The sequence below is a fragment of the Oncorhynchus tshawytscha genome, linkage group LG03 (assembly GCF_018296145.1).
Source record: "Oncorhynchus tshawytscha isolate Ot180627B linkage group LG03, Otsh_v2.0, whole genome shotgun sequence".
Lineage (NCBI taxonomy): Eukaryota > Metazoa > Chordata > Actinopteri > Salmoniformes > Salmonidae > Oncorhynchus > Oncorhynchus tshawytscha.
In genome coordinates this window covers 8,457,134-8,483,980 of record NC_056431.1, presented here as the reverse complement: position 1 = coordinate 8,483,980, position 26,847 = coordinate 8,457,134, and the positions used below count along the sequence as shown (strand labels likewise).

The 26,847-nt window shown below is 52.6% G+C and overlaps 1 protein-coding gene across 1 annotated transcript in view; it reads left to right on the top strand.

Moving 5' to 3' along the window:
• The window catches only part of LOC112244234 (cell adhesion molecule 4-like), a 182,180-nt gene that overhangs the window by 148,471 nt on the left and 6,862 nt on the right, over nucleotides 1–26,847 (top strand). Inside the window, 5 exon segments of the mRNA XM_042309252.1 lie at nucleotides 3,491–3,690; nucleotides 3,692–3,779; nucleotides 11,630–11,791; nucleotides 12,187–12,277; nucleotides 13,719–13,891. Of these exon segments, the coding sequence (XP_042165186.1) occupies nucleotides 3,491–3,690; nucleotides 3,692–3,779; nucleotides 11,630–11,791; nucleotides 12,187–12,277; nucleotides 13,719–13,891 (714 nt within the window).

Below are 26,847 nucleotides of genomic sequence, written 5' to 3'. Positions count from 1 at the left end.
AGGGAGGTAGAGAGAAAAGACAGGGAGGTAGAGAGGAGGGAGGTAGAGGGAGGGAGGTAGAGAGGAAAGACAGGGAGGTAGAGAGGGAGGGAGGAGAGAGGGAGGGAGGTAGAGAGGAGGGAGGTAGAGGGGAGGTAGAGAGGGAGGGAGGTAGAGAGGAAAGACAGGGAGGTAGAGAGGGAAAGACAGGGAGGTAGAGAGGAAAGACAGGGAGACAGGAGAGGTAGAGAGGGAAGAGGGAGGTAGAGGGAGGTAGAGAGGGAGGTAGAGAGGGAGGTAGAGAGGGAGGTAGAGAGGGAGGTAGAGAGGAAAGACAGGGAGACAGGAGAGGGAGGTAGAGAGGAAGGTAGAGAGGGAGGTAGAGAGGGAGGTAGAGAGGAGGTAGAGAGGGAGGTAGAGAGGGAGGTAGAGAGGAAAGAGAGGGAGGTAGAGAGGGAGGTAGAGAGGGAGGTAGAGAGGAAAGACAGGGAGACAGGAGAGGGAGGTAGAGAGGAAGGTAGAGAGGAAAGACAGGGAGACAGGAGAGGGAGGTAGAGAGGGAGGTAGAGAGGGAGGTAGAGAGGGAGGTAGAGAGGAAAGACAGGGAGACAGGAGAGGGAGGTAGAGAGGGAGGTAGAGAGGGAGGTAGAGGGGAGGTAGAGAGGGAAGAGAGGAAAGACAGGGAGACAGGAGAGGGAGGTAGAGAGGAAGGTAGAGAGGAAGGTAGGTAGAGAGGGAGGTAGAGAGGGAGGTAGAGGGGAGGTAGAGAGGAAAGACAGGGAGGTAGAGAGAAAAGACAGGGAGGTAGAGAGGAGGGAGGTAGAGAGGGAGGGAGGTAGAGAGGAAGGTAGAGAGGAAGGTAGAGAGGGAGGTAGAGAGGGAGGTAGAGAGGGAGGTAGAGAGGGAGGTAGAGAGGAAAGACAGGGAGGTAGAGAGAAAAGACTGGGAGGTAGAGAGGGAGGGAGGTAGAGAGGGAGGGAGGGAGGTAGAGAGGGAGGTAGAGAGGGAGGTAGAGAGGAGGTAGAGAGGGAGGTAGAGAGGAGGTAGAGAGGGAGGTAGAGAGGAAAGACAGGGAGGTAGAGAGAAAAGACAGGGAGGTAGAGAGGGAGGGAGGTAGAGAGGGAGGGAGGTAGAGAGGAGGTAGAGAGGGAGGTAGAGAGGAAAGACAGGGAGACAGGAGAGGGAGACAGGAGAGGGAGGTAGAGGAAGGTAGAGAGGGAGGTAGAGAGGAAAGACAGGGAGACAGGAGAGGGAGGTAGAGAGGAAGGTAGAGAGGAAGGTAGAGAGGGAGGTAGAGAGGGAGGTAGAGAGGAAGGTAGAGAGGGAGGTAGAGAGGGAGGTAGAGAGGAAGGTAGAGAGGGAGGTAGAGAGGGAGGTAGAGAGGGAGGTAGAGAGGGAGGTAGAGAGGGAGGTAGAGAGGAAAGACAGGGAGACAGGAGAGGGAGGTAGAGAGGGAGGTAGAGAGGAGGTAGAGAGGGAGGTAGAGAGGAAAGACAGGGAGACAGGGGGAGGTAGAGAGGAAGGTAGAGAGGGAGGTAGAGAGGGAGGTAGAGAGGAGGTAGAGAGGGAGGTAGAGAGGAAGGTAGAGAGGGAGGTAGAGAGGGAGGTAGAGAGGGAGGTAGAGAGGAAAGACAGGGAGACAGGAGAGGGAGGTAGAGAGGAAGGTAGAGAGGAAAGACAGGGAGACAGGAGAGGGAGGTAGGAGGGAGGTAGACAGGGAGGTAGAGAGGGAGGTAGAGAGGGAGGTAGAGAGGAAAGACAGGGAGACAGGAGAGGGAGGTAGAGAGGAGGTAGAGAGGGAGGTAGAGAGGGAGGTAGAGAGGGAGGTAGAGAGGGAGGTAGAGAGGAAAGACAGGGAGACAGGAGAGGGAGGTAGAGAGGAAGGTAGAGAGGGAGGTAGAGAGGGAGGTAGAGAGGGAGGGAGAGGTAAGACAGGGAGGTAGAGAGAAAAGACAGGGAGGTAGAGAGGAGGGAGGTAGAGAGGGAGGGAGGTAGAGAGGAAGGTAGAGGGAGGTAGAGAGGGAGGTAGAGAGAAGGTAGAGAGGGAGGTAGAGGGAGGTAGAGAGGGAGGAGAGAGGGAGGTAGAGAGGAAAGACAGGGAGGTAGAGAGAAAAGACAGGGAGGTAGAGAGGAGGGAGGTAGAGAGGGAGGGAGGTAGAGAGGGAGGGAGGTAGAGAGGGAGGTAGAGAGGGAGGTAGAGAGGCAGGTAGAGAGGCAGGTAGAGAGGAGGTAGAGAGGGAGGTAGAGAGGAAAGACAGGGAGGTAGAGAGAAAAGACAGGGAGGTAGAGAGGGAGGGAGGTAGAGGGGAGGGAGGTAGAGAGGGAGGTAGAGAGGGAGGTAGAGAGGAAAGACAGGGAGACAGGAGAGGGAGGTAGAGAGGGAGGTAGAGAGGGAGGTAGAGAGGGAGGTAGAGAGGAAAGACAGGGAGACAGGAGAGGGAGGTAGAGAGGAAGGTAGAGAGGAAGGTAGAGAGGAAGGTAGAGAGGGAGGTAGAGAGGGAGGTAGAGAGGGAGGTAGAGAGGGAGGTAGAGAGGAAAGACAGGGAGACAGGAGAGGGAGGTAGAGAGGGAGGTAGAGAGGGAGGTAGAGAGGGAGGTAGAGAGGAAAGACAGGGAGACAGGAGAGGGAGGTAGAGAGGAAGGTAGAGAGGAAGGTAGAGAGGGAGGTAGAGAGGGAGGTAGAGAGGGAGGTAGAGAGGAGGTAGAGAGGAAGGTAGAGAGGGAGGTAGAGAGGGAGGTAGAGAGGAAGGTAGAGAGGAAGGTAGAGAGGGAGGTAGAGAGGGAGGTAGAGAGGGAGGTAGAGGGAGGTAGAGAGGAAAGACAGGGAGACAGGAGAGGGAGGTAGAGAGGAAGGTAGAGAGGAAGGTAGAGAGGAAGGTAGGGAGGTAGAAAGGAAGGTAGGGAGGGAGGTAGAGAGGAAAGACAGGGAGGTAGAGAGGAAAGACAGGGAGACAGGAGAGGGAGAGGGAGGAAAGAGTGGGGGAAGAGAGAAAAGAGAGGGAGGAAGGGAGGAAGAGAAGGCGGTAGAAATGAAAGAGCGAGGTTGTGCAGTCAGTCGATACAAAGTGTGTTTGGGAAGGTTTATGAGACAATGGCCATCGAGTCCCTGTCACACTCTGACGGTTATTAGTATTATTTGTTATCATGATTTTCTCACAATAGATGTTTCCCTTTCTCTGACAACGAAAGAAACATAGTTTTGCTCTCCTATGTCCGTTCTCTCGGTTCTCTCTCTTCTCACTGCCTCTGTGGTTGCTATGATACTATGTCCTTGGTCAGGAGGTCACAGTGGATTGTTGGATTAACTATGTATAATTCTTCTTCTTCTCCTCCTTCACTATCCCCCTTTCAATTCTTCAATTCTCCCTGTTACTCCCCCGGTCCTCTTTTCTTTTGGCCTTGCTTTTCTTTCCATATATTTACGTGTTTATCTCCAATTGTGGTTTTCCTATTGTGTCTTGACCCCCCCCTGATGCTGTCTGTCTCCCTGTCTCCCTCCTTCCCTCCCCAGCGTTGAAGGACGACCGTTTCCAGATGGTTCTCTTCACTCCCCGTCTGGTGCGCATCACCCTCACCAACGTGAGCGTGTCGGACGAGGGCGGCTACTTCTGCCAGCTCTACACCGACGACACCCACCACCAAGTGGCCACTCTGTCCGTGTCCGTCCCTCCCGACACCCCCACGGTGGAGGTGAAGCAGGAGGCCGTGGAGGGGGGGCGAGGTGGAGCTCACCTGCCTGTCGCCGCGCAGCAAGCCCCCCGCCACGCTGCGCTGGATCAGGGACCGCCGGGAGATACCAGGTCTGTCCATCCTTTGAAGATCTATCACTATGTCGCTCTGTCATTCTATCTATCAGTATCTGTCTGTCTGACTCTGTCTTTGTTCAGTCATACCTCTCTCTCTGCCTCTCTCTGTTCACTTCCTGCATTCCCTATCTATCTGCCTGCCTGTCCCTGTGTCAGTCTATCCATCTATCTTTCTCAAACTCCATCATACTCTCTCCTTTTCTGTCCAGCCTTCTACCTACCTCCCTCTTTACTCCCCGTCTGATAAAACTTCCATCCAGCTATCACTCTGTTTACCATTTTATCTGTCCTTCTGTCCATCTCTTTCTGTCCGTTTGTCTATCCCTCTCTCTGTGTGTCTGTCCCGCTGTTTACCCTCTGCCTGTCCTGTTATACCCTCCACCTCTCTCTGTGTGTCTGTCCTGTTATACCCTCCACCTCTCTCTGTGTGTCTGTCCTGTTATACCCTCCACCTCTCTCTGTGTGTCTGTCCTGTTATACCCTCCACCTCTCTCTGTGTGTGTCTCCTGTTATACCCTCCACCTCTCTCTGTGTCTGTCCTGTTATACCCTCCACCTCTCTCTGTGTCTGTCCTGTTATACCCTCCACCTCTCTGTGTGTCTGTCCGGTTATACCCTCCACCTCTCTCTGTGTGTCTGTCCTGTTATACCCTCCACCTCTCTCTGTGTGTCTGTCCTGTTATACCCTCCACCTCTCTCTGTGTCTGTCCTGTTATACCCTCCACCTCACTCTGTGTCTGTCCTGTTATACCCTCCACCTCTCTCTGTGTGTCTGTCCTGTTATACCCTCCACCTCTCTCTGTGTGTCTGTCCTGTTATACCCTCCACCTCTCTCTGTGTGTCTGTCCTGTTATACCCTTCACCTCTCTCTGTGTGTCTGTCCTGTTATACCCTCCACCTCTCTCTGTGTCTGTCCTGTTATACCCTCCACCTCACTCTGTGTCTGTCCTGTTATACCCTCCACCTCACTCTGTGTCTGTCCTGTTATACCCTTCACCTCTCTCTGTGTGTCTGTCCTGTTATACCCTCCACCTCTCTCTGTGTGTCTGTCCTGTTATACCCTCCACCTCACTCTGTGTCTGTCCTGTTATACCCTTCACCTCTCTCTGTGTGTCTGTCCTGTTATACCCTCCACCTCTCTCTGTGTCTGTCCTGTTATACCCTTCACCTCTCTCTGTGTCTGTCCTGTTATACCCTCCACCTCTCTCTGTGTGTCTGTCCTGTTATACCCTCCACCTCTCTCTGTGTGTCTGTCCTGTTATACCCTCCACCTCTCTCTGTGTGTCTGTCCGGTTATACCCTCCACCTCTCTCTCTGTGTCTGTCCGGTTATACCCTCCACCTCTCTCTGTGTCTGTCCTGTTATACCCTCCACCTCACTCTGTGTCTGTCCTGTTATACCCTCCACCTCTCTCTGTGTCTGTCCTGTTATACCCTCCACCTCTCTCTGTGTCTGTCCTGTTATACCCTCCACCTCTCTCTGTGTGTCTGTCCTGTTATACCCTCCACCTCTCTCTGTGTCTGTCCTGTTATACCCTCCACCTCACTCTGTGTCTGTCCTGTTATACCCTCCACCTCTCTCTGTGTCTGTCCTGTTATACCCTCCACCTCACTCTGTGTCTGTCCTGTTATACCCTCCACCTCTCTCTGTGTGTCTGTCCTGTTATACCCTCCACCTCTCTCTGTGTCTGTCCGGTTATACCCTCCACCTCTCTCTGTGTGTCTGTCCTGTTATACCCTCCACCTCTCTCTGTGTGTCTGTCCTGTTATACCCTCCACCTCTCTCTGTGTCTGTCCTGTTATACCCTCCACCTCTCTCTGTGTGTCTGTCCTGTTATACCCTCCACCTCTCTCTGTGTCTGTCCTGTTATACCCTCCACCTCTCTCTGTGTCTGTCCTGTTATACCCTCCACCTCTCTCTGTGTCTGTCCTGTTATACCCTCCACCTCTCTCTGTGTGTCTGTCCTGTTATACCCTCCACCTCTCTCTGTGTGTCTGTCCTGTTATACCCTCCACCTCTCTCTGTGTGTCTGTCCTGTTATACCCTCCACCTCTCTCTGTGTCTGTCCTGTTATACCCTCCACCTCTCTCTGTGTCTGTCCTGTTATACCCTCCACCTCTCTCTGTGTGTCTGTCCTGTTATACCCTCCACCTCTCTCTGTGTCTGTCCTGTTATACCCTCCACCTCTCTCTGTGTCTGTCCTGTTATACCCTCCACCTCTCTCTGTGTCTGTCCTGTTATACCCTCCACCTCTCTCTGTGTCTGTCCTGTTATACCCTCCACCTCTCTCTGTGTCTGTCCTGTTATACCCTCCACCTCTCTCTGTGTCTGTCCTGTTATACCCTCCACCTCTCTCTGTGTCTGTCCTGTTATACCCTCCACCTCTCTCTGTGTGTCTGTCCTGTTATACCCTCCACCTCTCTCTGTGTGTCTGTCCTGTTATACCCTCCACCTCTCTCTGTGTGTCTGTCCTGTTATACCCTCCACCTCTCTCTGTGTGTCTGTCCTGTTATACCCTCCACCTCTCTCTGTGTGTCTGTCCTGTTATACCCTCCACCTCTCTCTGTGTGTCTGTCCTGTTATACCCTCCACCTCTCTCTGTGTGTCTGTCCTGTTATACCCTCCACCTCTCTCTGTGTCTGTCCTGTTATACCCTCCACCTCTCTCTGTGTGTCTGTCCTGTTATACCCTCCACCTCTCTCTGTGTGTCTGTCCTGTTATACCCTCCACCTCTCTCTGTGTCTGTCCTGTTATACCCTCCACCTCTCTCTGTGTGTCTGTCCTGTTATACCCTCCACCTCTCTCTGTGTCTGTCCTGTTATACCCTCCACCTCTCTCTGTGTGTCTGTCCTGTTATACCCTCCACCTCTCTCTGTGTGTCTGTCCTGTTATACCCTCCACCTCTCTCTGTGTGTCTGTCCTGTTATACCCTCCACCTCTCTCTGTGTCTGTCCGGTTATACCCTCCACCTCTCTCTGTGTCTGTCCTGTTATACCCTCCACCCTCTCTGTGTCTGTCCGGTTATACCCTCCACCTCTCTCTGTGTCTGTCCTGTTATACCCTCCACCTCTCTCTGTGTCTGTCCGGTTATACCCTCCAACTCTCTCTGTGTCTGTCCGGTTATACCCTCCACCTCTCTGTGTGTCTGTCCTGTTATACCCTCCACCTCTCTCTGTGTCTGTCCGGTTATACCCTCCACCTCTCTCTGTGTCTGTCCTGTTATACCCTTCACCTCTCTCTGTGTGTCTGTCCTGTTATACCCTTCACCTCTCTCTGTGTGTCTGTCCTGTTATACCCTCCACCTCTCTCTGTGTCTGTCCTGTTATACCCTCCACCTCTCTCTGTGTCTGTCCTGTTATACCCTCCACCTCTCTCTGTGTGTCTGTCCTGTTATACCCTCCACCTCTCTCTGTGTGTCTGTCCTGTTATACCCTTCACCTCTCTCTGTGTGTCTGTCCTGTTATACCCTCCACCTCTCTCTGTGTCTGTCCTGTTATACCCTCCACCTCACTCTGTGTCTGTCCTGTTATACCCTCCACCTCACTCTGTGTCTGTCCTGTTATACCCTTCACCTCTCTCTGTGTGTCTGTCCTGTTATACCCTCCACCTCTCTCTGTGTGTCTGTCCTGTTATACCCTCCACCTCACTCTGTGTCTGTCCTGTTATACCCTTCACCTCTCTCTGTGTGTCTGTCCTGTTATACCCTCCACCTCTCTCTGTGTCTGTCCTGTTATACCCTTCACCTCTCTCTGTGTCTGTCCTGTTATACCCTCCACCTCTCTCTGTGTGTCTGTCCTGTTATACCCTCCACCTCTCTCTGTGTGTCTGTCCTGTTATACCCTCCACCTCTCTCTGTGTGTCTGTCCGGTTATACCCTCCACCTCTCTCTCTGTGTCTGTCCGGTTATACCCTCCACCTCTCTCTGTGTCTGTCCTGTTATACCCTCCACCTCACTCTGTGTCTGTCCTGTTATACCCTCCACCTCTCTCTGTGTCTGTCCTGTTATACCCTCCACCTCTCTCTGTGTCTGTCCTGTTATACCCTCCACCTCTCTCTGTGTGTCTGTCCTGTTATACCCTCCACCTCTCTCTGTGTCTGTCCTGTTATACCCTCCACCTCACTCTGTGTCTGTCCTGTTATACCCTCCACCTCTCTCTGTGTCTGTCCTGTTATACCCTCCACCTCACTCTGTGTCTGTCCTGTTATACCCTCCACCTCTCTCTGTGTGTCTGTCCTGTTATACCCTCCACCTCTCTCTGTGTCTGTCCGGTTATACCCTCCACCTCTCTCTGTGTGTCTGTCCTGTTATACCCTCCACCTCTCTCTGTGTGTCTGTCCTGTTATACCCTCCACCTCTCTCTGTGTCTGTCCTGTTATACCCTCCACCTCTCTCTGTGTGTCTGTCCTGTTATACCCTCCACCTCTCTGTGTGTCTGTCCTGTTATACCCTCCACCTCTCTCTGTGTCTGTCCTGTTATACCCTCCACCTCTCTCTGTGTCTGTCCTGTTATACCCTCCACCTCTCTCTGTGTGTCTGTCCTGTTATACCCTCCACCTCTCTCTGTGTGTCTGTCCTGTTATACCCTCCACCTCTCTCTGTGTGTCTGTCCTGTTATACCCTCCACCTCTCTCTGTGTCTGTCCTGTTATACCCTCCACCTCTCTCTGTGTCTGTCCTGTTATACCCTCCACCTCTCTCTGTGTGTCTGTCCTGTTATACCCTCCACCTCTCTCTCTGTGTCTGTCCTGTTATACCCTCCACCTCTCTCTGTGTCTGTCCTGTTATACCCTCCACCTCTCTCTGTGTCTGTCCTGTTATACCCTCCACCTCTCTCTGTGTCTGTCCTGTTATACCCTCCACCTCTCTCTGTGTCTGTCCTGTTATACCCTCCACCTCTCTCTGTGTCTGTCCTGTTATACCCTCCACCTCTCTCTGTGTCTGTCCTGTTATACCCTCCACCTCTCTCTGTGTGTCTGTCCTGTTATACCCTCCACCTCTCTCTGTGTGTCTGTCCTGTTATACCCTCCACCTCTCTCTGTGTGTCTGTCCTGTTATACCCTCCACCTCTCTCTGTGTGTCTGTCCTGTTATACCCTCCACCTCTCTCTGTGTGTCTGTCCTGTTATACCCTCCACCTCTCTCTGTGTGTCTGTCCTGTTATACCCTCCACCTCTCTCTGTGTGTCTGTCCTGTTATACCCTCCACCTCTCTCTGTGTCTGTCCTGTTATACCCTCCACCTCTCTCTGTGTGTCTGTCCTGTTATACCCTCCACCTCTCTCTGTGTGTCTGTCCTGTTATACCCTCCACCTCTCTCTGTGTCTGTCCTGTTATACCCTCCACCTCTCTCTGTGTGTCTGTCCTGTTATACCCTCCACCTCTCTCTGTGTCTGTCCTGTTATACCCTCCACCTCTCTCTGTGTGTCTGTCCTGTTATACCCTCCACCTCTCTCTGTGTGTCTGTCCTGTTATACCCTCCACCTCTCTCTGTGTGTCTGTCCTGTTATACCCTCCACCTCTCTCTGTGTCTGTCCGGTTATACCCTCCACCTCTCTCTGTGTCTGTCCTGTTATACCCTCCACCTCTCTCTGTGTCTGTCCGGTTATACCCTCCACCTCTCTCTGTGTCTGTCCTGTTATACCCTCCACCTCTCTCTGTGTCTGTCCTGTTATACCCTCCACCTCTCTCTGTGTCTGTCCGGTTATACCCTCCACCTCTCTGTGTGTCTGTCCTGTTATACCCTCCACCTCTCTCTGTGTCTGTCCGGTTATACCCTCCACCTCTCTCTGTGTCTGTCCTGTTATACCCTTCACCTCTCTCTGTGTGTCTGTCCTGTTATACCCTTCACCTCTCTCTGTGTGTCTGTCCTGTTATACCCTCCACCTCTCTCTGTGTCTGTCCTGTTATACCCTCCACCTCTCTCTGTGTCTGTCCTGTTATACCCTCCACCTCTCTCTGTGTGTCTGTCCTGTTATACCCTCCACCTCTCTCTGTGTGTCTGTCCTGTTATACCCTCCACCTCTCTCTGTGTGTCTGTCCTGTTATACCCTCCACCTCTCTCTGTGTGTCTGTCCTGTTATACCCTCCACCTCTCTCTGTGTGTCTGTCCTGTTATACCCTCCACCTCACTCTGTGTCTGTCCTGTTATACCCTCCACCTCTCTCTGTGTGTCTGTCCTGTTATACCCTCCACCTCTCTCTGTGTGTCTGTCCTGTTATACCCTCCACCTCTCTCTGTGTGTCTGTCCTGTTATACCCTCCACCTCTCTCTGTGTGTCTGTCCTGTTATACCCTCCACCTCTCTCTCTGTGTCTGTCCTGTTATACCCTCCACCTCTCTCTGTGTGTCTGTCCTGTTATACCCTCCACCTCTCTCTGTGTGTCTGTCCTGTTATACCCTCCACCTCTCTCTCTGTGTCTGTCCTGTTATACCCTCCACCTCTCTCTGTGTGTCTGTCCTGTTATACCCTCCACCTCTCTCTGTGTCTGTCCTGTTATACCCTCCACCTCTCTCTGTGTGTCTGTCCTGTTATACCCTCCACCTCTCTCTGTGTGTCTGTCCTGTTATACCCTCCACCTCTCTCTGTGTCTGTCCTGTTATACCCTCCACCTCTCTCTGTGTGTCTGTCCTGTTATACCCTCCACCTCTCTCTGTGTGTCTGTCCTGTTATACCCTCCACCTCTCTCTGTGTCTGTCCTGTTATACCCTCCACCTCTCTCTGTGTCTGTCCTGTTATACCCTCCACCTCTGTGTGTCTGTCCTGTTATACCCTCCACCTCTCTCTGTGTGTCTGTCCTGTTATACCCTCCACCTCTCTCTGTGTCTGTCCTGTTATACCCTCCACCTCTCTGTGTGTCTGTCCTGTTATACCCTCCACCTCTCTCTGTGTGTCTGTCCTGTTATACCCTCCACCTCTCTCTGTGTGTCTGTCCTGTTATACCCTCCACCTCTCTCTGTGTGTCTGTCCTGTTATACCCTCCACCTCTCTCTGTGTGTCTGTCCTGTTATACCCTCCACCTCTCTCTGTGTGTCTGTCCTGTTATACCCTCCACCTCTCTCTGTGTGTCTGTCCTGTTATACCCTCCACCTCTCTCTTTTTCCCCTCTTTCTTTTGTGTCTCTTGTTCCTATCCCATCTCTCTATCTTAATCTCTAACTCAGCACTCTGTCCTTTCCCTCACTCCTCTTCTGTTCACCCCTCTTCCTCTCCTCCCCCTCTTCCTCTTCTCTCTCTCTCTCTGTCTCCTACTTCCATGCCATGTTCACAAAGATGTCTGTCCCCAGATGTGACAAGGTTATGTAGGAAGCGTTGTGGGCTGATGCATGGGTCCTACAGCAGACAGCCCAGTTTTCTGTTCTGCTCTGTAGTGCTGTGGAGAGGGCCCTGCCCTGAGTCAAATACAGTGTGACATTAAAGGTTAGGCTCCAGATCCTGACAGATAGAATGTCTCAGTAATTAAGACAGTATCTCCCTGCCCTCATCTGCTTCAGTTCCCTCAGCTGAAATAATTGAAAACTCAGCATGGTGTTAGTTATTGTCATATTTTCACGTGACCGCGAGGCCTTAGTTTTGGCCACCACCATCCCTCCTCTTCCTCCTCCTCATCTTCCGCTGCCTCATTTGGAGTCTTTTAAAATATTTTTCATCGTATCTCACGCTCTCTTTATCTTCCTTTTATGTCTGAGCCTGTCCAGATCCCTCTCTCCTCTTCTCCTTGTCATCAATCATGCCCGTCTCACTCTCTCCATGTGTCCTTCTCCCTTCTCTCTTCTCTCTTTCTTCTGTCGCCAGCTCCTTTTCCTTCCCTCCCCGTCCTCTGTCTGATGCGCTCCCTCCCTCCCTTCTCTAGGTGTGGTGTCCCAGCAGGAAAATGGGAAGACAGTGAGTGTGTCCAGCACCATCCGTCTCCCTGTGGAGAGGAAAGACAACGGGGCAGCGGTCAGCTGTGAGGCATCCCACCCCGCCCTGGGGGGGCAGAAGAGGGTCCGCCACTACCGCCTCGACGTCCACTGTGAGTGACTGGTCAGCCACCGAGGGTTACCATGGCAACACACTGAAGCTGTATCACCTCATTTCTGATGGTCACGACTCATTTGTGCTTGGTGTCTGGGGTGGTCAACCCTTCTGTTGTAAATTACTTATCAACTCACCATTTCTGAGTTTGATCAGCCTTTTCTGCCTTTTAGATCTGCATAATGAGTGTCACTGCCAAACTGTTGCTGCTTAAATGGCCCTGCATGGCTTTCACAGCAACACGTATGAATACCTCCTCAGATGTGTCTGTTCACTGCAGCCATTAACAAAGCAGCAGCTGTTTCACCCTGAGGGATGTTATGATAACAGAACCGCCAACCGTCACTCTTGATTGGTTACCATGGTAACCATTCCTTCCTCCTCTCTCCCCAGTTGCCCCCACAGTGAGGATCATCCCTCCCCCTGACATCCTCCGAGAGGGAGACTCTCTCAGCCTCACCTGCTCCATCACTGGCAACCCACTGTGAGTGTGTGTGTGTGTGTGTGTGTGTGTGTGTGTGTGTGTGTGTGTGTGTGTGTGTGTGTGTGTGTGTGTGTGTGTGTGTGTGTGTGTGTGTGTGTGTGTGTGTGTGTTGTATGTACACACATTCATGAGATGTTTGTTTGGTTTGTGCATTTGCTGTGTATGTATATTGTGCTCACACTACAGCTGTTTGGAGTATTCGGAGTTGAGACATTCTCTGGATAAAGTGTCTGAGGAGGCTGTAACAAGCCCCTTGTTAGACACTGTGATGTGTTTGTTGTGCATGTGTGTTTCTGAGGCAACTGAAGCCTCTTCATTGAGCTCTATAAAAACTGGTTTGTGTGTGTATGTGCTCGTGTGTGTTTGTTTGTGTGTGTGGTGAGTAAAACCATAGTAAAGCCCCACAATAAAGCCAGGCTGAGGAGCCAGTATGTGTGGCCCAGTGAGGATCAGTAACAGCCGGCTGGGGACAGTGACATGAGAGATGTGGCTGTGGTGGTCGATCCACTGGACTGCCCCTGCCTCATCTCATGCGGGAGGGACCTCACCACACTCTCCTTTAGACCCCCGGTACCCCCATCACTCTCAAGCCCCGGACAAACTTCCTGTTAACCGTTCATCACCAATTCATTACACTGCTTGTCTTTGTTGGAGGGGTGTGCTTATTAAAGTGTGTGTGTGTGTGTGTGTGTGTGTGTGTGTGTGTGTGTGTGTGTGTGTGTGTGTGTGTGATGAGCAGGGGGTTTAATTAGATGCTTCCTGGGGGATTAGGGTGTAGATGAGCTGGGATTGTAATCTGGCCAGGGTGGGATGAGAGGGACAGCCAGCACAGCACAGAGGATGCACACACACACAGGGCTTTGTGTGAGATTGTGTGGTATGTCTGTGTGTGTTCGTTGTTTCATGTAATCCAATCATCTTTAGTCTCAGTCGCCTTCTGTCTCACTTTTCTTTGTCTTTCATGTCTCCTCTTTCTCTCCGTCCTGCTGTCTTACTCTGCCTCTCCCTCTCTCATCTCTCCCCCATAAATCTCTGTCTATCTCCTTCCCTGGCTCTCTCCTCCCATGTCCCGCTTTCCCTCTCTCCATCTGACACAACATCTTTCTTTGCTCCCTCTCCTCTCCTTCTCTCTCTCTGTCCATAAATCTCCCCAATTCTTTTCTGTCATGCTGTCTTCCTCTCCCTTGGTCTAATTTAAAATCTCTCTCTCCCTCCTCACCTTTTATTTCCCATAACCTCCCTCTCCCTCCACCTCTGTCTTATTTTTATACTGTCTTATCTTTTCTCTCTTTCTTCTCCCCATCCCCTCTTGCTCCCCTCGTTTCTCCCCCACTCTATCTAATTCTCTTACACTTTCCACTTCCTCTTCTTTCTCTCTTTGACTCTCTTCTCTTCCTCGCTCTCCCTCCCTCCTCTCCCTCTCTTCTTTCTCTCTCTGCAGGCCTAGGGATGTCCAGTGGACTAGGATTAATGACACCTTACCTGAGAGGGCGGAGATCTCTGGCACCACCCTCCAGGTGTCCCGTCTCAGCCAATCACACAACGGGACCTACCTGTGCCAGGCGCAGAACAACTACGGCCGTGCCGCTGACCACTACACACTGCTGGTGTACGGTGAGCCACCGTCGCCATAACAATCCTAAGGCACAGATCTAGGATTACCCTCCATATCCTCCGAATCCATTCACCGTCCAATCCTAGCGTAACTTTTGGAATGAGACACCAGAAGCGTATAGCAGACACAGATGTAGACATCAAAAGCGTGAGTCACTTCATCAGTTGTTTATGCTTCACAGATGTGAGAGTGCGAGGGGGGTCAGGCTAGGGGTTGAGTTGTTAACTCAGCATCTGTAGTCAGTATAGTCAGTGTACCCCATGGGTGTGGCCCCCTAGTGGTTACTCCTTTCACTGCAGCCTTCACAGCTGAAGATCAGAGAGAGTGTAGGAGGAGGAGACAGAGGGGGGTGGTTGCGTAACATTTTGGGTTGCCTTAGGCTGCGCCCCCTCATACTCCCCCCTTCCCCTCCTCCCTTAATCCCTTCCCTCCTTACCCTCTTCTGAGCAGTGGCGGCGGGTGGCAGGAGCGGCAGGCATCAAACAACACTAACTATCCTCCGTTGAGAGAGGAGGTGGGTGGGAATGCCACCTTTCATCTAGCCAGAGCAGCCATCGTCAGCCACCACCAGAGCTAAAGCCACACTCTCTCTCACTGTGCAACACAAGTTAGGCATGCCTGGCTTTGAAGTACGTCCACGCTTCAAGAAAATGCCCTTCTCTTCCTTGGTCTCTATCTTCCGTCTTCTAGAATGGTTCTTCTTCCTTGGTCTCTATCGTCCGTCTCCTAGAATGGTCCTCCTTTTTCTGGCTCTTTGTTCATTCTTCTTCTTGTTTTTGTTTCCCTTCCTCTCTCTCTGTCAACCAATCCTATTCCTTCTTTCTTTCACTACACTCTTTCCTCCTGTTTTTCTCTTTCTATATATCTTACCCCACTCCTTCTCTCTAAATGTCTATATATCTTATCCTCTCTTTGTTCTCTCTCCTCCTCCTCTCTCTGCTTCCCTCCTCCTACTTTTCTCACCTTGGCAGTAGTTTGCCATCTTTTCTGGGTGTACTGTAGTTCAGAGCTCTCTGGTGGGTTCCTGTCTTGTTCAGTCCAAGAGGGACAGAGAGTGGGGGAGAAGAAGTAGGGAGAGAGGTCGAAGCCAGGTTAGTGTTCAGTTAGGGGCTTGCCCAAGTTGGATAAGCCACGCTTGCCTCTGGAAATCCCAAGGTGCACTGGGGTGGGGCGCCTGACAGGGCAAGGCTAAAACTGCTCACTATGACAGATCTGAAAAACGACCCCTCACACTGTCAACCAGCTCCCAGAGTTATCTAGTGTCTGATGTGGCCATGAAGCGCAAAATCAGGACAAAACAGAGGCCAATTTGTTGCAGGAGCTTTTCGCTTTTCGAGGCTGGGCAAAGAGAGAGAGAGAGCTAGAGGTTGGTGAGAGAGAGCAGAGAGAGAGCTAGAGGTTGGTGAGTCTCTGCATAGCCAGGTCCAATGCCACAAAATCTTTATTCAGCAGGTGTGTGTGTGTGTGTGTGTGTGTATGTGTGTGTGTGTGTGTGTGTGTGTGTGTGTGTGTGTGTGTGTGTGTGTGTGTGTGTGTGTGTGTGTGTGTGTGTGTGTGTGTGTGTGTGTGTGTGTGTGTGTGTGTGTGTGTGTGTGTGTGTGTGTGTGTGTGTGAGAATGTGGATGTGCATGCGTATTATACATGTGCACGTGTCAAGCTCCCACGTACGTATATAATATAGATATGAGGTTTTGTTTTGGGTGAACTGAATGCACAAGGGAGCCTGTACTCATCAGATTGTTGTTAGTCTGGATGGAGCGTTGGTTGGTTGCAGTCACCACCATTGTTAAGGAGCAAGATGGTGGTGGGATGGCGGTGGTCTGGTAGGATGGCGTGGTTGTGGTGAGATGGCGTGGTGGGGGTGCTGTGGGATGGCGTGGTGGCAGTGTGGTGGGATAACGTGGTGGCGGTGTGGTGGGATGGCGGTGTGGTGGGATGACGTGGCGGCAATGTGGTGGGATGGCGGTGTGGTGGGATGACGTGGCGGCGGTGTGGTGGGATGGCGGTGTGGTGGGATAACGTGGTGGCGGTGTGGTGGGATGGCGGTGTGTTGGGATGACGTGGCGGCGGTGTGGTGGGATGGTGTGGCGGCGATATGGTGGGATGGCGTGGCGGCGGTGTGGTGGGATGGTGTGGTGGCGATGTGGTGGGATGGCGGTGTGGTGGGATGGCGTGGCGGCGGTGTGATGTGGTGGAATGGCGTGGTGGTGGTGTGGTGGCACTGTGGTGGCATGGCGTGGTGGGATGGCGTGGTGGTGGGATGGTATAACGGTGGTGTGTTGGGATGGTGTGGCGGCGGTGTGGTGGGATTGCGTGTTTGTGGTGAGATGGCGTGGTGGGGGTGCTGTGGGATGGCGTGGTGGCAGTGTGGTGGGATAACGTGGTGGTGGCTGTGTGGTGGGATGGCATGGCGGTGATGTGGTGGGATGACATGGCGTGGCGGTGGTGTGGTGGGATGGCTTGGTGTGGTGGGATGGCGTGGTGGCGGTGTGGTGAGATGGCGGTGTGGTGGGATGGCGTTGTGGTGGGATGGCGTGGTGGTGGTGTGTTGGGATGGTGTTGTGGTGGGATGGCGTGGTGGTGGGATGGCATGGTGTGGTGGGATGGCGTGGTGGTGGGATGGCATTGTGTGGTGGGATGGCATGGTGTGGTGGGATGGCGTGGTGGTGGGATGGTGTGGTGATGGGATGGCATGGTGTGGTGGGATGGTGGTGGGATGGCGTTGTGGTGGGATGGTGGTGTGTGTTGGGATGGCGTGGTGGTGGTGGGGGATGGCGTGGTGGGATGGCGTGGTGGTGGTGTGGGGATGGCGTGGTGTGGTGGGATGGCGTGGTGGTGGTGTGTTGGGATGGCGTGGGATGGCGTGGTGGTGGTGTGTTGGGATGGCGTGGTGGTGGGATGGCATGTGGTGGGATGGTGGTGGTGGTGGTTGCTGGTGTGGTGGGATGGCGTGGTGGTGGTGTGTTGGGATGGCGTGGTGGTGGGATGGCGTGGTGGTGGTGTGTGTTGGGATGGCGTTGTGGTGGGATGGCGTGGTGGTGGTGGTGTGTTGGGATGGCGTGGTGGTGGTGTGTGGTGGGATGGCGTGGTGGTGGGATGGCGTGGTGGTGGTGGTGTGGGGATGGCATGGTGGGATGGCGTGGTGGGCGTGGTGGTGGTGGTGTGTTGGGATGGCGTGGTGGTGGGATGGCATGGTGTGGTGGGATGGCGTTGTGGTGGGATGGCGTTGTGGTGGGATGGTGGTGATGTTGCTGGTAGAGCTCAGAGGAGAATGCTACTGATTGTCTCTGCAACGCCCTGAGGGTCTGCTTACAGTATGTCATTCAACTGAGCTGCTGTGATGAAATGGAATGCTGTAAGCCAATAAAGCCCATTAGAACTGAATTTTGAGAGTGTTGGAGATGGATGGAGGGAGAGAGAGAGAGAATAGACAGGAGGAAAGAAAAGGGTAGAGGGATGGATACAGAGATATATTTGTGGGGGAAGATGAGTGCAGTGGTTAGGGTAATGAGCTATGATACTAATTAAAATATACCTCTATTTATTGAATGACTAAATAAAAAGAGAGGGAGGGTGAGAGAGAGGGAGGGGGTTAGGAGAGGGTGAGGGAGGGGGTTAGGAGAGCGTGAGGGAGGGGTGTTAGGGGAGGGGAGGGAGGGGGTTAGGAGAGGGGGAGGGAGGGGGTTAGGAGAGCGTGAGGGAGGGGGTTAGGGGAGGGGGAGGGAGGGGGTTAGGAGAGGGGGAGGGAGGGGGGTAAGGGTGAGGGAGGGGGTTAGGAGAGGGGTGAGGGGGGGGTTAGGAGAGCGTGAGGGAGGGGTGTTAGGGGAGGGGAGGGAGGGGGGTTAGGAGAGGGGGAGGGAGGGGGTTAGGAGAGGGTGAGGGAGGGGGTTAGGAGAGGGTGAGGGAGGGGGTTAGGAGAGCGTGAGGGAGGGGTGTTAGGGGAGGGGAGGGAGGGGGTTAGGAGAGGGGAGGGAGGGGGTTAGGAGAGGGTGAGGGAGGGGGGTTAGGAGAGGGTGAGGGGGGGGGTTAGGAGAGGGTGAGGGAGGGGTGTTAGGAGAGGGTGAGGGAGGGGGTTAGGGGAGGGGGAGGGAGGGAGGGGGGTTAGGAGAGGGTGAGGGAGGGGGTTAGGAGAGGGTGAGGGAGGGGGTTAGGAGAGGGTGAGGGAGGGGGTTAGGAGAGCGTGAGGGAGGGGTGTTAGGGGAGGGGGAGGGAGGGGGGTTAGGGGAGGGGAGGGAGGGAGGGGGTTAGGAGAGGGTGAGGGAGGGGGTTAGGAGAGGGTGAGGGAGGGGGTTAGGAGAGGGTGGGGGAGGGGGTTAGGAGAGCGTGAGGGAGGGGTGTTAGGAGAGGGTGAGGGAGGGGGTTAGGAGAGGGTGAGGGAGGGGGTTAGGAGAGGGTGAGGGAGGGGGTTAGGAGAGGGTGAGGGAGGGGGTTAGGAGAGCGTGAGGGAGGGGTGTTAGGAGAGGGTGAGGGAGGGGGTTAGGGGAGGGGAGGGAGGGAGGGGGTTAGAGAGGGTGAGGGGAGGGGGTTAGGAGAGGGTGAGGGAGGGGGTTAGGAGAGCGTGAGGGAGGGGTGTTAGGGGAGGGGAGGGAGGGGGTTAGGGGAGGGGGAGGGAGGGAGGGGGTTAGGAGAGCGTGAGGGAGGGGTGTTAGGGGAGGGTGAGGGAGGGGGTTAGGGAGGGGAGGGAGGGAGGGGGGTTAGGAGAGGGTGAGGGAGGGGGTTAGGAGAGGGTGAGGGAGGGGGTTAGGAGAGCGTGAGGGAGGGGTGTTAGGGGAGGGGGAGGGAGGGGGTTAGGAGAGGGGAGGGAGGGGGTTAGGAGAGGGTGAGGGAGGGGGTTAGGAGAGGGTGAGGGAGGGGGTTAGGAGAGCGTGAGGGAGGGGTGTTAGGAGAGGGTGAGGGAGGGGGTTAGGGGAGGGAGAGGGAGGGAGGGGGTTAGGAGGGGGTAGTGAGGGACGGTGGTTAGGAGGGGGAGGGGCAGGAGAAACAGGAAAGATTAGGTGAAAAACCTGAATCCCAGGTGGTGTATTCCCCCTTGTGGCTCTGCACAGTCTTCTAATGACAGTGAGAAAGTCAATGTAGTGTAGGCTGTGACCAAATCAATGTGGAGCAGCGGTAACGGACGAGGCCTTCTGACCAGCGGCTAGATGACATTTAGCCTTGTGTTGTGAGTGACGCATAGCTTACTACAGCACCGGAACAGAAAAACACACAGAAACAGGGAATGTTCAATCATACGTAAATGTTTTATCTCTCTAGTTTAAGGAATGATATTTGAGAGAAATGTCGTTAACAACAACTTCAACATGCAAATGGGAAAACAGCCGTGAATATAGGTGTCTGAGTGGCGAGTGTACAGAATAACAATATGATAGGAGAATGCCTGGCGGTGTGCTGACTGGCTGTACAGCCGCATAGTAAATCAGCTTTAGAGAGAGAGAGTGCTCATAGAGGAGTGGAATAGGAACAAGGGAATGTGGAAGCGGAATGAAAGAGTGCGTGGGAGAGAGGAGAGTGATTAAGGTTGAGGTGGATCGCCTCTGAGGGAAAGAAGGGAGATTTAAGTAGAGAGAGGAGAGGATGTTGGAGGAGAGAGGAGAGGATGTTGGAGGAGAGAGGAGAGGATGTTGGAGGAGAGAGGAGAGGATGTTGGAGGAGAGAGTAGAGGATGTTGGAGGAGAGAGTAGAGGATGTTGGAGAGAGAGGAGAGGATGTTGGAGGAGAGAGGAGAGGATGTTGGAGGAGAGAGGAGATGATGTTGGAGGAGAGAGGAGATGATGTTGGAGGAGAGAGTAGAGGATGTTGGAGGAGAGAGTAGAGGATGTTGGAGGAGAGAGTAGAGGATGTTGGAGGAGAGAGGAGAGGATGTTGGAGGAGAGAGGAGAGGATGTTGGAGGAGAGAGGAGAGGATGTTGGAGGAGAGAGGAGATGATGTTGGAGGAGAGAGGAGATGATGTTGGAGGAGAGAGTAGAGGATGTTGGAGGAGAGAGTAGAGGATGTTGGAGGAGAGAGTAGAGGATGTTGGAGGAGATGAGGATGTTGGAGGAGAGAGGAGAGGATGTTGGAGGAGAGAGGAGATGATGTTGGAGGAGAGAGGAGAGGATGTTGGAGGAGAGAGGAGATGATGTTGGAGGAGAGAGTAGAGGATGTTGGAGGAGAGAGTAGAGGATGTTGGAGGAGAGAGTAGAGGATGTTGGAGGAGAGAGTAGAGGATGTTGGAGGAGAGAGGAGAGGATGTTGGAGGAGAGAGGAGAGGATGTTGGAGGAGAGAGTAGAGGATGTTGGAGGCGAGAGGAGAGGATGTTGGAGGTAGAGAAGTCATTATTTATAAGTCTTCCCAGAATGTAGTTTTGATGGTCAAGAGATTAATCAGTGTACAACTAATTAGCTGACTGACCCTGCCCATTAATCCCTCTGCCTCAGGTGACACACACACACACACACACACACACTGACCCATTCCTTAGTCAACTCTTTCTCTCACAGCCGAAGAACCGTTTTAAGTTCTCTCTGACTCACATGTATGCATACCCACATGGATGACGCAAATACACACTTGTGTGTTGCATACAGTAAGTGACAGGAAAGCTGAGGTTGGACACTGACAGGATAGGGGGAGGATGTGGACAAGTGAATGAAGGCAGGCTGAAAGGAAGAGGAGAGGAGGAGGAGGAGAGAGGGGTGAGGGTTATGCTGATGTAAGAGGAGTGGCAGAGGAAGAAGAGATGGAGGGTCTCAGGGCCAGAGGGAGAAGAGGGAGAGAGGGAGAGCAGACGGAAGAGTAGTTACCAATAAATTACCCTAGAACGAGGTGTGTTTGAGTGCGCGAGTGTGTGTGTGCGCGTGCGTGCGTGGCGCATGGCTCGTGAGAGAGAGGCGCACAGTGGTTCGATGAAACATATCTCTACTGCACCCTGCTGTTTCAAATGGACAGTTTGATGAAGTGTTTCACACACACACACTCACACACACACACACACACACCCCGTGCTCCCAGCCTCTCACTCAATCCAACTGTCTCAGTCACTTAAAACCACTTAACTGTAGCCTCACTGTCTCAATAGGCATTTCACTTTACCATTGTGTCAGTATCCAATCTATTGTCTCATATTGAATGTGTCTGTCCCAACACAACACACATTGTTCCACAGAGAATGCTTCCATCAAACACAATGTCTTCTGTCTCCCTAGCTACTGAGTCATAGACAATGTGTCTATGGTAGAAAATATGTCTGCATCCCAACCATTGTTTTATAGTGAATGTGTCGATGTAATTTGCCAATGTCTGTCTCCCTAGCTACTACTCTATAGAAATGTATGTCATAGTAGATCATATGTCTGTAGTAACCATACCATCTAGAACAGTGGTCACCAACCTTTTCTGACTCAAGATCTACCGCTCAGATTATTATTATCTATTTTTTAAACTATTTTTCTCCCCAATTTCGTGGTATCCAATTGGTAAGTTACAGTCTTGTCCCAACTCGCGTACGGACTCGGGAAAGGTGAAGGTTGAGAGCCGTGCGTCCTCCGAAACAGAACCCAGGAAAGCCGCATTGCTTCTTGACACAATGCCCACTTAACCCGGAAGAGGGAAGAGAGGGAGCATCTGATGGTCAGTCTGAGGGAAGGGAGGGAGCATCTGATGGTCAGTCTGAGGGGAGGGAGGGTGCATCTGATGGTCAGTCTGAGGGAAGGGAGGGAGCATCTGATGGTCAGTCTGAGGGAAGGGAGGGAGCATCTGATGGTCAGTCTGAGGGAAGGGAGGGCATCTGATGGTCAGTCTGAGGGATCTGATGGTCAGTCTGAGGGAAGGGAGGGAGCATCTGATGGTCAGTCTGAGGGGGAAGGGCATCTGATGGTCAGTCTGAGGGAAGGGAGGGAGCATCTGATGGTCAGTCTGAGGGAAGGGAGGGAGCATCTGATGGTCAGTCTGAGGGAAGGGAGGGAGCATCTGATGGTCAGTCTGAGGGAAGGGAGGGAGCATCTGATGGTCAGTCTGAGGGAAGGGAGGGAGCATCTGATGGTCAGTCTGAGGGGAGGGAAGGAGCATCTGATGGTCAGTCTGAGGGAAGGGAGGGAGCATCTGATGGTCAGTCTGAGGGAAGGGAGGGAGCATCTGATGGTCAGTCTGAGGGAAGGGAGGGAGCATCTGATGGTCAGTCTGAGGGGATGGAGGGAGCAGCGGTGAGGCTCTCTATCACACGACTCACCGACACCGTCCCTCCACTCTCCCTCCCTCCGCTCTCCCTCCCTCCACTCTCCCTCCCTCTGCTCTCCCTCCCTCTGCTCTCCCTCCCTCCGCTCTCCCTCCCTCTGCTCTCCCTCCCTCTCCTCTCCCTCCGCTCTCCCTCCCTCTGCTCTCCCTCCCTCTGCTCTCCCTCCCTCTGCTCTCCCTCCCTCTGCTCTCCCTCTGCTCTCCCTCCGCTCTCCCTCCCTCTGCTCTCCCTCCCTCTGCTCTCCCTCCCTCTGCTCTCCCTCCCTCCGCTCTCCCTCCCTCCGCTCTCCCTCCCTCTGCTCTCCCTCCCTCTGCTCTCCCTCCCTCCGCTCTCCCTCCCTCTGCTCTCCCTCCCTCCGCTCTCCCTCCCTCCGCTCTCTCCCTCCCTCTGCTCTCCCTCCCTCCGCTCTCCCTCCCTCTGCTCTCTCTCCCTCTGCTCTCCCTCCCTCTGCTCTCCCTCCCTCTGCTCTCCCTCCCTCTGCTCTCCCTCCCTCTGCTCTCCCTCCCTCCGCTCTCCCTCCCTCTGCTCTCCCTCCCTCTGCTCTCCCTCCCTCCGCTCTCCCTCCCTCCGCTCTCCCTCCCTCTGCTCTCCCTCCCTCTGCTCTCCCTCCCTCTGCTCTCCCTCCCTCCGCTCTCCCTCCCTCCGCTCTCCCTCCCTCCGCTCTCCCTCCCTCCTCTCTCTCCCTCTGCTCTCTCTCCCTCCGCTCTCCCTCCCTCCGCTCTCCCTCCCTCCGCTCTCCCTCTGCTCTCTCTCCCTCCGCTCTCTCTCCCTCCGCTCTCCCTCCCTCCTCCCTCCGCTCTCCCTCCCTCCGCTCTCCCTCCCTCCGCTCTCCCTTCCCTCTGCTCTCCCTCCCTCCGCTCTCCCTCCCTCTGCTCTCCCTCCCTCCGCTCACCCTCCCTCCGCTCTCCCTCCCTCTGCTCTCCCTCCCTCCGATCTCACTCAATCTGCTGAGAAAACAGGACACAGTCTTCCAGCTGATGGCGAAACTCAAGTCGCACTGCATTATTTCTGCCTCATGCACCAAATCATGTTGTTACTCCTATGTCCAGAGAATGTGAAATATTCCTCGATATTAAAAAAGACACAAGCCACTAATAATAACAAACGGAAGCTTATCGGAACACTTCTGTACTCCTTCATTGCAGCTGCAGTGCTGGTTGTGGCGTGAGTGGAAGTAGGGAGAATGCACATTTTATGGCATATAAAAGTGTTGAACAGTGTTTACAGTGCTGAATAACAACTTAAACATGAACTTACATATAAAAACAGCAGCTCTTTGCTTTATTCGTTGAGTCTCTCTCTTTTTAAATCTTACTATATCAAATTTGATGTGCATTCGAGGTTTATTTTTTATAGTCTATGGCTCGAGGAAACTGCAGACAGTGTTCTGAGCTATCTGATTGGCCAGTGGTAGGCCTATAGGTGTATTGATAAGCTCCCTGGGCCCGCCAGGTAGGCGGAGTTATACCTTCAGACATATGACATGGTTGAAAATGCCTTCCCGGCGCTAGGGCTGCTGAATCAAGTGCACCTACTGACAACAGTGCAAAACAAAGGCTTTATCGTTGGGTTTTTTACAGAAAACATTGCTGATCGACTAGGAATGCCTTGGAGATCGACCAGTCAATGGCTCTCACCCGATTGGTGACCACTGATCTAGAACCTGTCTTTCATAGAAAACTATGATTGTCTTGTAGAGTATAGTGTGTTATCCTTGCCTTGTCTGTTGTAGAGAACGTGTCTGTCACTACCATGGTCCTTCCCACCTCCCATCACGCCACCTCCCACCCAATCACCCTCCTCATAACCCCCAGCTACGCACCGGACCCCCGAGGTAACGTACAGCCCTCCCTCACCCTTAACACACTCCTCCTCTCCATCTCTCCATCCTTCCCTTCCTTCATGGTCACAATCACCGCCTCTTAACAGCTCTTCTCCTCCTCTCTTCTCTGTCCTTTTCTTGTCACTGACACCCTTTGTCTGCTTTAACCTTCATTTCTTTTCTTTGTTATTTCTCCTTTATTTAACCAGGTGGCCAGTTGAGGACTAGTTCTCATTTACAGCTGCGACCTGGCTAAGATAAAGCAAAGCAGTGTGACAAAAACAACAAGAGTTACACATGGGATTAACAAACGTACAGTCAATAACACAATAGAAAAATCTGTATACAGTGTGTGCATATCAAGTAAGGAGGTAAGGCAATAAATAGGCCAATAGTGGCGAAGTAATTACAATTTAGCAATTTACACTGGAGTGATATATGCGCAGATGAGGATGTGCAAGTAGAAATACTGCTGTGCAAAAGAGCAGAAAAACAAAAACTAATATGGGGATGAGGTAGGTAGTTGGTTGGATGGGCTATTTACAGATGGGCTGTGTACAGCTGCAGTGACCGGTAAGCTGCTCTGACAGCTGATGCTTAAAATTAGTGAGGGAGATGTAAGTCTCCAACTTCAGTGATTTTTGCAATTAATTCCAGTCATTGGCAGCAGAGAACTGGAAGGAAAGGAAAGGAAGGCCCTTAACTGGCCTTCCCACACACGCTCTCACACACGTACACACACACATTCCCCCACTCTCATCAATGGCTGGCTGATGCTGTGCTATGGCCACTCAGTGTTGGGGCTGTGTCAGTGTGTAAGTCCCATTGGGTGGGAGCACACAGGTACTGTGTTATTGTTATAGACCCAGGGATGGGATGGCCATAGGACTTCTGTGAGGGACATAAGGATCTGTGGGTGGAATGACACATGCACGCACACACGTATATGCACGCATACATACACACACACACACACACACACACACACACACACACACACACACACAGGGCCAGCTCTAGCCTTTTGGGGGCACTAAGTGAGATTTGGTTGTACGTTTTAAAGTTGATTTCCTGCAGTTCAACACATTTTGCCATGGGGTGGAGATACATTTTTGCTGATGTAAATCAAATTTTCTGCAATTCTACACATTTTGCCTGGTTGGCGCTGCACACAGTCCAGCTCGTCTTCACCCAGCCTGGCAGACTTTTGGTCAGTACCACAGTTTTTCGTGCCTCCCTTCTCGGAGAACCTCTCTTGTACCTCTCTGAACTCAGTAGCAGACAGAGAGCCCCTGCCACTCTCCTATGTAACTCTTCAGGAGCAGCGTTGTGTTGCGATGGTTCCTGAGCTGGGGCACTGCCTAGAGGGAACAGTTTCTGCAGGACCTTTTGGGGACGCTGTGCCAGTGAATGTGTGTACCCTCTTTGAGTCGCTCAATACGCTACAGGTTAAGGACAACCCACCAAATATCTTTGAGTGCCAACTGCGCCTCTGGACCCAAGAGTTTGAGTCATGGAGTGAGGAGGAGAGGAACAGTTTCCTGCACATTCTAGAAGAGAGGGACCCAATCTTTGTTGCCTACTTCTACAGAGGTGTAGTTGGGACAGCAAGCAGGGATTGAGGAATACGGAAAATACAGGGGGAATTGGTCATTAACTACAATGACCATAATCCATTGCACATCCACTTGTCCGGTCTGTGTTTCTTTTTGCATCTTCAAGGTGGTAGGCATGTTGTGTAAATCAAATGATACAAACCCCCCATAAATCTATTTTAAATCCAGGTTGTAAGGCAACAAAATAGGAAAAATGCCAATGGGGGTGAATACTATATATAGTGGTTTGGGAAAGTATTCACCCTAAATTGAGCTCAGGTGAATCCTATTTCCATTAATCATCCTTGAGATGTTTCCACAACTTGATTGGAGTCCACCTGTGGTAAATTCAATTAATTGGACATGATCTGGAAAGGCACACACCTGTCTATATAAGGTCCCACAGTTGACAGTTCATGTCAGAGCAGAACAAAGTCATGAAGTCAAAGGAATTGATTGTCCGTAGAGCTTCGAGACAGGATTGTGTCGATGGACAGAACTGGGGAAGGGTACCAAAACATATCTGCAGCATTTAAAGTCCCCAAGAACACAGTGGCCTCCATCATTCTTAAATGGAAGAAGTGTGGAACGACAAAATCTGTTCCTAGAGCTGGCCGACCGGCCAAACTAAGCAGTCGGGGGAGAAGGGCCTTGGTCAGGGAGGTGACCAAGAACCCGACGGTTACTCTGACAGAGTTCCAGAGTTCCTCTGTGGGGAGCCATCTCTGCAGCACTCCACCTATCAGGTCTTTATGTTTTGAGTGGCAAGACGGAAACCAATCTTCAGTAAAAGGAACATGACAGCCCGCTTAGAGTTGGCACTTAAAGGACAAAATGGCACTTAAAGAACTCTCAGAACATGAGAAACAAGATTCTCTGATCTGATGAAACCAAGACTGAACTATTTTGTCTGAATGCCAAGTGCCACGTCTGGAGGAAACCTGTCACCATCCCTACGGTGAAGCATGGTGGTGGCAGCATCATGCTGTGAGGATATTTTTCAGCGGCAAGGACTGGTAGACTCGCAGGATCGAGGGAAAGAACAGAGAGATCCTTGATAAAAACCTGCTCCAGAGCGCTCAGGAACTCAGACTGGGGCGAAGGTTCATCTTCCAACAGGACAACGGCCCTAAGCACACAGCCGTAGCCAAGGTGTGGCTTCGGGACAAGTCTCTGAATGTACTTGAGTGGCCCAGCCAGAGCCCGGACTGGACGCTCCCCATCCAACGTGACATAGCTTGAGAAGATCTGCAAAATGAAATGAAATGATGTAAATATATCACTAGCCACTTTAAACAATGCTACCTTATATAATGTTACTTAC